This window comes from Podarcis liolepis (assembly GCF_965112155.1).
Source record: "Podarcis liolepis genome assembly, chromosome: 12".
NCBI lineage: Eukaryota > Metazoa > Chordata > Lepidosauria > Squamata > Lacertidae > Podarcis > Podarcis liolepis.
Window position 1 is genome coordinate 25,712,717 of NC_139563.1, and position 13,395 is coordinate 25,726,111.

Genomic DNA, 13,395 nt, shown 5'->3' on the forward strand with positions numbered 1-13,395 from the left:
ATAGAGCTCAGGACAGTTTTCCTAAAGTATCCTGGGATTTGAAAGTTTGCAAAGGGTGCTGAGAGTTTTTAGGAGACCGTTATTCCCCTCACAGTGCTAGAATACACAGAGCTGTTTAACAATCAGTTCTTTTTCTTACCAGAGAACTCTGGGAATTGCAGCTCTGTGGGGGAAATAGGGAACTCCTAACAACTCTCAGCAGTCGTAGTAGTGTTTTTATTTATATCCTGGTTTTTAAACCAACAGATACGCAACACAGCTTACAAGGCTTATAAACATATGCAATAAAACGAACCATAGACTAAAACGTACAGTATGACAGACGGCGAAACAATAAATCAGCAATAAACAAAAGGCAGCTGAAAAATAAGTCAACCTAATTGGAAGACAATAATAACATGGGGAAATAAAAAAAAAATCTTAAGCAACCACCTTGAGGCTTTAAAAAGGGGGATCCAGTGGCTTTTTGCAGGGAGAGTATTCTGCAGGCATGCTACTGAGGAGAGCTGCAGTCTAACAACATCCGGAGGAGAGCAGATCCCCAAACCCCAGCGTCAGAAGCGATGGTACACTGCAACATTTTGTTGCATGTCGGACTTGAAGCTCAGCCCATTGCGAGCGGGTCTGCGCCTAACAGCGTTCGGCGCTCGCGCTCGCTGCTCACCACTGCCGCCTAGCGACTCGATGGGGCTGCTGCCGCTAAGCCCAGCCGCCAATCACCAAAGCGCGCTGCCTCTCCGCAGCTGGTCTGGTTTCCAAGGCGGCGAGGCAGCAGCAGTAGCATCACCTACTTGGCTCACTTTTCGGGAGCTCGCGCCTCTGGTGCGACGTCACAGTGCCTTCTTGTCCAATGGACGCTTGGGCCGATGGCATTATAAATAAGGGCTGCGAGAGGGAGCTGCGGCTTCATTCCGGACGGGGGCGGGGCTTTGCGGAGAGCTCAGGAGCCGTCGCAGGTTGTGCACCATGACTCTGGAGGTAAGGGAACCTCGAGGGAAGGAGCGGGGCGGGGAGGCGGGGGGGAAGCAGCGCCTGAAGCAGCGGCGTGAGCGCAGCTTCTGGAGGGACCTGGACTGCGCCGAGAGTGGTACTTGGGGAGGAGTAGCGGGGGAGGGCTGCTGGTTCCCAGGTTTTGCAGCAGTATCCGGCGAGTGACCTCCTGTGCTGTGCAGGATAGGCTGCTGGGTTCGGTTCGATCCAATGAAGCGAGTCCCTCCACCGCCACCCAACCACACAAATGGGAGCTGCAATCCATTTAGTGTTGAAACCATAAACTTGGGCAAGTTCCCGTGCACAGTTGCAGAAGATCTGTGGAATTGCTTGGGGACAAGACAGGGACCTAGCTGCCTGATGGACTGGTTTGGGGTTTCAGCTTTAGAGAATTATAGGGGAGCAGTGGAGAGTCTTGTCTTTCAGGATTTGGGACACTTTGAAGACTGCTTGCCTTTAGGTGCTGCACGTTCATTTTTTGTGCATGTGCTAGCTAGTCTCCCCTCCGAGTTAAGTGTGACTGCACAAACACTTACAGCTTCCTCCATCGGAGCATTTATGGCTGGGGACCAGCAAAGTTTGAGGACTGCAACACACTCCACTTGCATGCTAGGATCGGAAGCCGCAGCCTCTTCTCTTTCTGATGTGCAGACCTCAGCTCTTCCCTACTTATTCTGCTGGGCCAGCATTAGCATCATGCAGAGAAGGGCTAGGAAGAGCTAAAGTGATGCAGCTGGTGAAGGCAGATTCAGCAGCATCATAATCCCTCCCCCAGAAGTACTCAAACTCTGCACACAGCAGCTCTGCTTAACTGCCTGGATTTTGGCCGAACCTTTCGCAAGGGGGATTTGAGGACTACAGATGATTGTTGTGTAACATGCAGTCTTTGTGACTCTCTGCACACATGCAAGCCACAGCCACCCGCTCCAATTTAAATGAATGGCTGCTAGCTTGTCTCTTATAATGCCATCTAGATGTAGAACAGTAATAAAGCAACGGAACAATGTAGAATTAAAAACACAACTACATTCAGAAGTGATTAGCATCCAGTTAGAATACAATAGTTTTCCCCCATCAATTGCAACAGTAAATAGATTTTAAGATTTTGTTGTTTCTTTAAAAATATTTGTGTGCCATCTTTGTGATGTAATGGGGTCCCCCCATTAATGTCTTTTCCCCAAAGTGCATGGCCATGTAGGGGCTTTCTTCTCAGTTTTGGCATTCCAGAAAGGATGCTGCAGCATGCAAACAGTCGGTCGCAAACCTATTTTATACATTTATTTAGGCAATTCTATATTGTGCAATCAAGCTGTGCCTTCTGGGTGAGCTGTAATACGCTATTTGCAAAAGAGCTCACAAGGTGATTACAGAATATTTAGGGATAACTAATGAGATTACATATTCGTTAAGGTTTTTTTTATGTTTCAGTGCCCCTGTAACAATACAGATATTCTTTCTCCTATTCAGAGCAAGTGCATAAGTGACTTTACGCAAACAATCCTGAATATAGTTTATCAGATAATTTCAAAGCACCCCCACTAAGAAGTATGAGATTCTTTGTTCTTAACTAGAGGGGGGATTTACTGGGATTCCTTCTTTCTACAAAGCCATTGCCACCCTGGTTGGTATCCTTTAAAAAGCACAGGTAGGTCTGCATGCTGAAAAGGGTGTCAGGGTTACATTGCACAATAGCAACCCCCCTCCCATGCTATTGCCCCTGGCAGACCACTTTTGAGTTGACAGTGCAGTCCTATGAGTAGTGCAGTCCCAGTAATCAATGGGGCTTACTCCTAAGTATACAGGATAGCATTGCAGCCAAAGGGTACTTTTAAAAGCATTGATTTAGGCCAGTGGTTCTAGAACTTTTCCCCTCTAGGCCACACTTTCAGAATAATAATTTAAAAAAATTGATAAGAAAAGAAACTGGAAAAGAAATACATTGGAAAACAAAAAGAAACATGCAGTGCTTGATTTTGAAAATATACCCATATTCTGCAAATAAGAAAAAAAATATTTTGATACTATATAGTCTTATACTATACTACACTAAAATTTTAAAATCTTTCTTTGATTGTCCTTTAATCTTCCCACCACACTTGTCATCTCCTCCTGTAACACCAGTATGGGACCCCATGCCCTGTTAAGGCCAATGATTTAGGCTGTGTATAAATCACTGGGTTTAAAGTGCATTCTCTGGTCCCTGGAAAAAAATCACTGGAACTAATTTACGCCTCACAGGCCTACAACATGAGGCACTCTTTAAAAACTACAGTTTGGATGATTCTTTAGGGAGGGGAAATGTCTTTTATACATTTGATGTGCATGCTGGGGGTGGGCAGGCAATTGCTGCTCAAAGTATATAAAAAAACAACTACTGGACTAACTTAAGCACTTGGGTATAAGTGTGTTTCTTTGGCTCCTTGCTATTGCTTGAAAAACAGCTCCTGGTGATCAAGTTTGTAATAATCCCATTGGCTATTCATATTCTCTGGAACTGGATAAAGGTAAAGGGACCCCTGACCATTAGGTCTAGTCGTGACCGACTCTGGGGTTGTGGGCTCTTCTCGCTTTACTGGCCGAGAGAGCCAGCATACAGCTTCTGGGTCATGTGGCCAGCATGACTAAGCCACTTCTAGTGAACCAGAGCAGCACACGGAAACGCCATTTACCTTCCTGCCGGAGCGGTGCCTATTTATCTACTAGCACTTTGACGTGCTTTCGAACTGCTAGGTTGGCAGGAGAAGGGACCGAGCAATGGGGGCTCACCCCATCGCGGGGATTCAAACCGCCGACCTTCTGATCGGCAAGTCCTAGGCTCTGTGGTTTAACCCACAGCACCACCTGCGTCTCTCTGGAATCGGATAGTTCGCCATAATTTTATAGCAAGCTTTTTATGGCTAGGTGTAGTTAAATCTACTATTCTAATATTAATAGAAGCATGTGGGAAGAAAGAATAGTGAGAATTAATCAACAGAAGGGTGGGAAACCAACTCTGAATTTGTAACGGTATTTGTATCAGTGGGTCTAAAATAGGATAGCATGAATGAATGAATGGATACTATGGTTACACATAGTGGACACAGTAATGAATGGGTGCCCTGTTATAACTGCTCTGTAATGGAACACAGTAGCTCATTGTTTAATTTCAGTGATGTTCTATAGTTGTTTCATCTAATGAATGTTTGTGGGGGGAGAGGTTATGGGAATTTAAGAGTTGACGACTGCATCTTTGTGAGCCAAGGATGAGTTGATTAAGAGTCCGGATTTTAGTGCTCGCTGCCTGCCTATTTGGAAAGCTTCATACTGAATTATTTGTTTCTTTGCAGTATTTTACTTTCTGATAGGAGAGAGAGGTTCCTTATGACACCTTTGTTAAAATAGTCAGGATGCATAACCTGACCTTTATTTCTCATAACAGACATTCGAGCACTTGCGAGGAAAGAGCCCGATTGATTCGCCACAAACTGGCATTCAGTTCTGGCAGGATCATTGTGTCATGAGCTTTGCGCAAAATACGCATCCTACTGCTCATGCATATAACTGCAGGTCTGCCTGGAGATTTCACAGTGCTAATCAAATAAATAACTTAGCAATGTAACCATCGGGGCATGGGTAATGCATGCCAGTTGTTGGCAAAGAAGGGTCAATACAAGAGCTGTACTACCTATAGTGGAGCAGTATCTCCATTCCTGCATCACTGTAATGCGTCTCTTGTGACTTAGAATCATAGCAAAGGCAGATGAGAGAATTATTGACACTGACTCAAGGTTACCCTGAAGTAGCAGAATAAAAAGATGCTGGGCATGTCTTGCGTTTTGTAAAATTAGCTCAGCTCTAAAGGGGAAAGGAGATTGCTAAACCATGTGGACTCTAGACTAGCATCTTTATTTTTAAGGGGGTTTTGTGTGGGAAAAGTAGCCAGTGCGTTATATAAATGCATATTTAAAACTAGTCAGGTTCTTCATTTAGAATTCTTGAAACATGATCTGTGATTCTTGGAGACTGACAAAGAGAACTGAAAAATAGCTTTTCCAGTCCCATACGTTTCTCTTTTTAAAAACATCATTGTCTGTTCTAGGACCTAATTCACAAAAACGTATACTTGCTCTCTCCTTGAGTTACTGGATTCACTTATCCAGAGCTTCCTGCTCTTGGGAGCTGTCATTAGTGCAAATATCAAAGCCACACACTTGGTCTTGAGAGGATTAGGGTAGAAGAAGCTGTTTGCAGCCAAAAACCATTCTCTCCCCCCACCCATGGGAAGGAAACCATTTTCTATAAAAAAATAATATTGAACTTGGGACAACTGTCTTTTTTCAGCTCAAAGACAGAAGAACTTGGGTTGTTGATTGCTCACAATATGTGGTTCCATCACTAGTGTGGTTATATGACAATGCAAGCTAGCTGAGCATGCCCATTAGGGAGAAACAGGGGAGCAGAACTTGAATGCTTGACAGCAGTATCTGTGTTTCACATGTAAGGTAGTTCTGACCTCGGTGAAGCCGAAAATCAGTAGAGCTGACAGAATATTGAACAGATGGCAGCCATGAAGCCCAAAATGAGGCCTTTTGGCAAGCTCATGGGTAGGCAAACTAAGGCCTGGGGGCCGAATCGCCTTCTAAACCTGGCCCATGGATGGTCTGGGAATCGGCATGTTTTTACATGAGTAGAATGTGTCCTTTTATTTAAAATGCGTTTCTGGGTTATTTGTGGGGCATAGGAATTCGTTCACCCCCCAAAAAAAAATATAGTCTGGCCCCCCACAAGGTGTGAGGGACAGTGGACCGGCCCCCTGCTGAAAAAGTTTGCTAACCCCTGGGCAAGCTGCTAGCTCCCCCTAGCCCGCCTGACAGAAATCTTAGGATAAAATGAGCATAAACCTGTTTTGTGGTGGAACACTGTGATACTGATATGGAAGTTATAAAATCCCATGCTTTTTAGTCAAAAATAAACTCGGGTAGGTAATTCCAGTCTATAAACATGCTTTAAAATCAGTGAGCCAAATTAGCCCCTTGCTGATCATTAAAGTGTTACAGAGAAATAAACCTGCATTACGGCTGCCATTTTATACCTGCCTTCCTTGGAGCGGGTCCATTGGGACTTTTGAACCAACGTGCATAGGACTGAGAAGTAAGTGGTTTTAAATATTGGTCCCATCGCAAACGAGCATATTCTGGCCTGGTAGTATAATGTGACATTCTTGTAGCCATGTCAGACTGATTAAACTGGCTTACTTCAAATGAAACCTTATACCCAAGAATAGAAAAATACCAAGGCAAACAAAAAACAACCCAGCTTGCTGAAAGAGCTGATATTGAACAGAGTTGGAAAGATGCCCAGTGGCTTCAGTATCTGCATTGCAGCTTACACAGAGAAAGAGAGTGAGATTCAAGCGATGCTACAACTTGACTACATGCAACTGCTGATTGCATGGGAAGCTCCTTAGCATAACTTGCTGGTAGAGCATTTGTCTTGTTTCAGAAGGTCTCAAATTCAATCTCTGGCATGACCAGGTGAGACTCAGAGAGACTCCTCCCTGAAGCATCAAACTCCTTGGAAGCAATATATGGCTGTTTTAAGTGAAATTCTTATGGGGTTTTTTTGCCTCTCTTCAGGCCGACTTCAACACCGTGGCAGAAAAAGTAAAAAAACTAAAGACCAAACCAACTGATGATGAACTAAAAGAACTGTATGGACTCTACAAGCAGTCGACCGTGGGAAATATTAATATTGGTAACTTTGTACATACCTACACGTTTATATATTCATTTCAAAGATACTTTGCGTGGTTTTTATTGAAACTTAGTTGTTATCTTTTGGCAGAGTGTCCTGGGATGCTGGATTTGAAAGGCAAAGCAAAATGGGAAGCATGGAACCAGAAGAAAGGTGATGGATTTATTACAGCTCTTTATTATTCTGATTCAAAATAATGTCATGGGAAAATAACAAATAAGGCATAGTAATAAAGCTGATTCCCCCCCCCCCCTTTACAGGTATGTCAAAAGAAGATGCCATGAAGGCTTACATTTCTAAAGCAAATGAGATGATCCAGAAATATGGACTGTAGATTTTCTTTGGACAATTAGTTCAAAGGCAAGGGCACTACTCATTTTCAGACTGATGTGAACATCATTATTTGCAATAAACTTTTTTCTTCTTTGGACACGGCTTCTTTGGATCCTCTTTAAGCTAGTGTAATATTCATGGTTTTGGCCACTTAAATATTCAGAGCAATCTTCTCATTACCCATGTCAATATAAAAGTTTGCACTCACGCGGTAGAAAAATAATAATTCAACAACTTTGGGAGCGGCAGTGATGTTAGGCTATTATAATGCATCTGGTTAGTTTTACTTACAGGAAATACTGGTAGCACTTTTGTTCCAACTAGTGACACCAGAGGTGGGGAACCTGTAGTGCAACTCCCATCAGCCCTGCCAGTGCTGGCTGTGATAGGAGCTGCCTTGCACTGATGGACCGTTTCAGATGGCATAAGGTTTTGAAATCATGTATTTACACCTACACACCCATTGCAAAAGAAACATGAAACCACACACAAACTTCTCAAATGTGATAAGTTGCTTCTGGTTGCATGCAATTTCCTTGCCCGAAAATCAGTTTACCTATTAATTATCCGAAACACTTTCTTCTTTAAAAGAACGAAATATTCCAATTAACAGGCAAAAATTAATAAAAAAGACTAATTGCAATCAAAACGTATTTGCAACTTATGACACAGTCCTTAAAATGTGAAGTAATCATCTCTGCTTCCGCAGTTTTCATCAACCTCTGTTACATCTTGAGATTTAGGAGGATATATTTGAGTTTTGGGGGAAGCATGTAGAGTCATACCAAGACAGGCCTCCATTGGCTTCATGTACATGACTGAACAATGTCTAACTAGAACAAGGATCAGTTAAGGCCAAATGCCTTTATGCTATCTCATTTCACTGCAGCTTTAGAGTCTTAAGTTTTTGGGCATACATTTATTTTGCTTAGGAGGTTGCCTACTAATGATTCTGAACCGGTAGCAGTGGGAGGGAACTAGAACGCTCTTTGAGTGTTCTGGGTGGGGTAAATCATTGAAGAAGGCTGCTGCTGATGGTGATATCTGCCACCCATCTGGCTGGGTTATCCCAGCCCAGTGCCTTGGAACTTCTCGCCATGTAGGAAGTGGGACGTGCTGAACTACTTCAGTGGACTAGCCAGTTCTTGAAATCTCAGTGTTTTTTTCCATGAGCTGTAACTGTTTGGGATAAAATGGAAATGGTTAGCCTGGTCCTCTGCCAGAGGAACAAAAAAAATATCCAAAGGAACGACTGACCTAATTCCAGATACAGTAAATTGCAAGAGGTTCAAGTTTATGTAAGCCCTTCAGAAACAACATAGCAATACAAATATGCAACAAATTGCAGTGAGCTGTTCCCATCATTCCAAGCTTGCTTCTGAACTAAACCGCTATAACAGCCTGCTTATTTCTTTGGCCACAGTGAACACTATTCTGCAGTTCAGGAATCTCTTTAACGGAACGTGTTCTTACATCTACTGAACAAAGGATTCAATTGTCTCAACACTTGCTTTCCTCTCCAAGTTTAGTTTACAAGTTTGGAAAGAAATTGGATGTGACTTGCACAACAAATTCAATAGAGCCATTCAGGGACCTACTCTATATTCATGATAATGTGCCCATTTGATGCCTGGTTGGTCTTTTTCCTTGAAAAGGGACTGGAAACTCCAGTTGCCAGTACAACACGATAGCCATGGGAATTGCTTTACTCAGTAATTGGATGCTGCTTCATTGTTACAAAACCATTAAATGTTTCAAAATTAATAATTTTTGCCCTTTGCACAGGACAGAAAATCGCAGTTCACTGTTTTGTAAGAAGCTGAGAATTTTCCCATGTAAAAGGTCTTCAAGTGAATGGATTTGCTGTTTATGGACTGTAAAAGGGAGAAGAACACTAAAATATATTTCTGCTTTCTAATATGTTTCTCCTGGCCTACCTAATCATATCTACCTAAATTTCTGCAGTGAATTGTACTTTTAATCTGAGAAATACTTACCCACCTGCTATCGAACTGTCCATTTTGTCTCACCATGTGCAATATGAGGAGCTTCACTGCCACTTGAAAGCAGACAAATAAACTAGTAAATAACACTGGGCTTTCAGGGCAGATGAATCTTTTCCTTTCTTAAAAAAAAACCAAACCAATTGATGCTTTCATTTAAAATAAAATTCACTGAGTCTTTCAGAAGAGCCACTTCTATTTCAGATCTTCAATTTAGGTATTAGTAAAGGTAAAGGGACCCCTGACCATTAGGTCCAGTCGTGGCTGACTCTGGGATTGCAGCGCTCATCTCGCTTTATTGGCTGAGGGAGCCGGCGTACAGCTTCCGGGTCATGTGTCCAGCATGACTAAGCTGCTTCTGGCGAACCAGAGCAGTGCACAGAAACACCGTTTACCTTCCCGCCGGAGTGGTACCTATTTATCTACTTGCACTTTGACATGCTTTCGAACTGCTAGGTTGGCAGGAGCAGGGACCGAGCAACGGGAGCTCATCCCGTCGCGGGGATTTCAACCGCTGACCTTCTGATCGGCAAGTCCTAGGCTCTGTGGTTTAACCCACAGCACCACCCGCGTCCCAATTTAGGTATTACCTGGTGTAATAATAGCAGTATTGATAATCTACATTAGCAGTTACATTCCCAGGCTGGGCAAAAATCCTCATTGGCCAGGGCCATGATGCCATCACCTTAAAGGCTGCAGTGAACATCAGTACCTGCAAAAAAAAAAAACTCTGGTAAATATACCATTGCTACTGCCTGGGAGAGAAGCTCATTAGTAGCGAGGTTGCATTGGTGAGTCCTTTTTTTGATGGGCAGCAAGCCTGTGCAGCAGCAACTGGTCACACTGCTAGGGCCATTTGTGACCCAAGTTTTTCTGAATGTTTAAAGGCTCCCTTAAATATGGTTAAAGACTTCACCCCCCCCCCAAAACGAGGCTATTGGGAGTGTGATGTCATAGCAGGAGTACTGATAGCAGGAGATGGAATCAGCAGGTAGGTCTCTCCTAGCTCAGTACATCAATATTGCAACCCAACTACAAAAGTAACATAAATCTGACTCTACACCTTGCTTTTGAATATATATTTTTTCATTTCTATTTTGTTTCTCTCGTTCTCTTGAACACACAGAATTTAAAAGTCACTAATTTAGATTGCAAGTTCGGCATTCTACAATATCAGTTATGCTCTGTCTGGCTATCGCAAGCAGGTTAATGGAGTCACAAATACTCATCCAACTTGCTGGGCAAAACATCCTGATTTATTTATAGTGCGATAAATGATGTCCACTGTTGCGGCTATGACCAACAGACAGAACTTAGAAGTTCAGAAACTGCCAATACACACGTTTTTGTTTTTTAAAGTAGGAAAAGAAGTCAAATGCAGAGGATGGTTTGAAAGAAAACAACGACATCTTTTAGACAAACTAAACATAGTATAAGATTCTGCTGAAACTCTGGTAAGGACAAAGGATTTCAAAGTACCGTACTTGCGACTGTTGTAGGCAACACTGCCATCTTCTGGACATTCAAGCTGCAACATGCCCTACAGTCTGACTGTGAGAGGTTGCTGTTCTCGTGGGTGCTTCACTTAAACCTCACGTACCTTTGCTTGACTATGTGGAAATACACCGGGGAGCTGGAACTAACTGAACCATCCCCGCAGTGGTTGCTGGTGCTCATTGGGGCTGGTGGGGTGGAAGGCAGGGAGACCAACAGTAGGTGCAGCCGCTCCCTGACTGGTTGTAAAGTTGGCTGGTAGGTGGAGGCTAGTTGAGGAAAGACACTGATGTGATATGCTCAGGTTGATTCAACAAAAAAATACTGCATCAGGTCTGCTGGACCACCAGTTAACTTTAAACACCTAGGCATTTTGCCAACAGATGGATGCTGGAAATGCAGACAGACCTGAAACACCCCCTGTGGAAAGCCCTCCCCCAATCCCCATAGATCCTTTTTCAAGAGAAGTACAAACCAGAATCAATTTGGATATAGTGGGTGTCAGTTCTACAATCCTATGAAAGTCACGTCTGTCAATAGGACAAAAAAGAGGCAAGGCAAGGCCACACCAGAAGCAAATGGAATAAACTTCTAGTACTGGAAATACAGATATGGGAGACTGGATGCGAGGCCACCCGCAGTTGGAAGACCATGAGAAGATCTAATCAAAGAAACACAAGCTTCCAGATTTGGAGTGGGGTTGTTGGAACTATTGACAAGTCACATCTAAAATGAAGGAAGTTGGTGGGAGTGTAGAAACTGGAGATTTTCAGACTGGTTTTCTGACTTGGTTTGTTTACTTTACCCCACATTTGACTAATTACCGATCAAGTAGCCACAGTATGATAAATAACTGAGAAGAACCTCCATAGCTCATTTGGTAGAGCAACTATTTTACATGCAGGAGGTCTCTGGTGTCTTCAGGTAGGGCTGGGATTGGAAGGGACTGTTGTTTGAAATCCTGCCACACAATTCTAAACTAGTGTAGTACAAGTCAACTTCCTATGTTTTTATGACTGACTGGCAGAAATATAACACTGTACAGCAGACCAGTGGGTCCATATTGTAGAAAAAGAGAAAACAAAAACCAGAATAAACTTAACACAACATATGAGAGCCAATTGTGGATGATCTGCCACACTGCAACAGTCAAGCCATGTTTGGGGGTGGCAGTGACCCAACAAACAATGAGGTTTCCACATTGGCACAATAATTATATATGTCAATGTCAGATAAGCTGGGTTCCAGAACTTCATTTCATCCTCACAACAAAATGTTATTTAAGCAGTGGGATCTCAGTGGGAATGAATTCACTAGAGTTTGTATTAATCTTCCAGTGTGGCATGATGGTTAAGAGTATTGCACTATGACGTGGGGGACCACCAGGGTCCAATTCCCCACCCAGCCATGAAGCTCACTGGGTGACCTTGGGCCAGTCACCATCTCTTAGCCTAACCTAGCTCACAGGGTTGTTGTGAGGATGAAATGAGGAGTAGGATAGCCTTGAGCTCCTTGGAAGATAAAGGTGGTATATAAATCAAGTAAATAAATGGTTAGGTAAACCACATAGCACAGATTATCTTTGACACTTCAAAGCCTTGCTCCAAGACTATTTTGCAAGTATTAAAAATGGCTTGTGCTTTAAATAAAAATAAATACATGTTCCCTTAAGAAATATTAAATGCTATGGATTAATATGGATACAAATATGTTTAAAAGATGGCCTGGTCATCTGAAACAGGCAAGATGCAAAACTCAGCAGTCGGAATTGTCATAAAGTTTGTCAACTACGCATTTGTTTGTGGCCCACACTTCCAAGAAACATTTATATGTGGCAGATGCCTTCTCACCGTAGTGCAAAATGAAGACTGGAAATTAACTTGAATCTACCTTTTCCTGATGTGATGATGTCACATTATCCTGCAGGCAATCAGACTTGGCTAAATGATGATGTCACAAAGCCAGCTTGGAGAAAGGCCGGTGCTTCATACTTTCACTTTGAATGGGTGAACATTTCCCTCTTTTTGCAAGGCTTCAGAACAGTAACTAAAATTGTGAAGTTTGGAGCAAACAAGATTTCTCTCTCACACACACACCAGTTTCAGCTGAGGCTTAATTTTAGCTTTGATTGTGTTACTTATATAATTGGTATTAGAAATGCTGTAGAGGGCCCCGCTAATATCCTTACTAATACAACACCGGAAGTAAATTTCTGAGATGTGCTGACTAATTTATATACACTGTTCATGGGAATACCTCCATACCTTTTGCAATCTGTAGTACGGATGTGGTAATAATTATGGTTGCGGTATATTGCAGTCTTCTTGCATTTTTGTTAATGTCTGTATTCTTCTGAATAATGTCACTTCCAAAAAACTCTAATACCTAAGGTAAAGGTAAAGGGACCCCTGACCATTAGGTCCAGTCGTGACCGACTCTGGGGTTGCGGCGCTCATCTCACTTTATTGGCCGAGGGAGCTGGCGTACAGCATGACTAAGCCGCTTCTGGCGAACCAGAGCAGTGCACAGAAAGCGGTACCTATTTATCTACTTGCTCTTTGACATGCTTTCAAACTGCTAGGTTAACAGGAACTCTAATACCTAGGATCAGAAAATCTACACATAAGACATCTATAAGAAAAGTTCTGAAGGGAGTAACCTGGAAAGAATTGTTAGGGGGAAAGAATCACATATCAGATCACATCAGTGCGCATAGACTGCACTGGGAAAACCATGCATCGGGGGTTCCATGGTGCAAAATTTTAAATAGCATGGATCTTCTGAGTTTCCAGAGGGGACCCTCCCCAAACCATGGTGTGTCCCACGGACTCAAATGCGATCC

The 13,395-nt window shown here is 42.9% G+C and overlaps 1 protein-coding gene and 1 long non-coding RNA gene across 3 annotated transcripts; one reads left to right on the forward strand and one right to left on the reverse strand.

Annotated features, from left to right (window-relative positions):
* The first annotated feature begins 821 nt into the window (after positions 1-821).
* Positions 822-7,153, forward strand: ACBD7 (acyl-CoA binding domain containing 7). The gene is made up of 4 exons (XM_083467603.1): positions 822-978; positions 6,606-6,723; positions 6,814-6,876; positions 6,984-7,153. Exons 1-4 carry the CDS (start codon positions 967-969, stop codon positions 7,055-7,057), a joined length of 267 nt encoding a protein of 88 aa, XP_083323729.1. The 5' UTR covers positions 822-966; the 3' UTR covers positions 7,058-7,153.
* On the reverse strand, positions 6,882-12,371 carry LOC310689703. 2 transcript variants are annotated; one of them, XR_014517599.1, is made up of 3 exons: positions 9,650-12,371; positions 9,058-9,181; positions 6,882-8,235 (listed from the first exon to the last, which is right to left on the reverse strand). It is a non-coding gene; the product is annotated as an uncharacterized lncRNA (long non-coding RNA). The 2 variants fall into 2 exon arrangements; XR_014517600.1 differs by having other exon boundaries at positions 6,882-9,181.
* Positions 12,372-13,395: the final 1,024 nt, after the last annotated feature.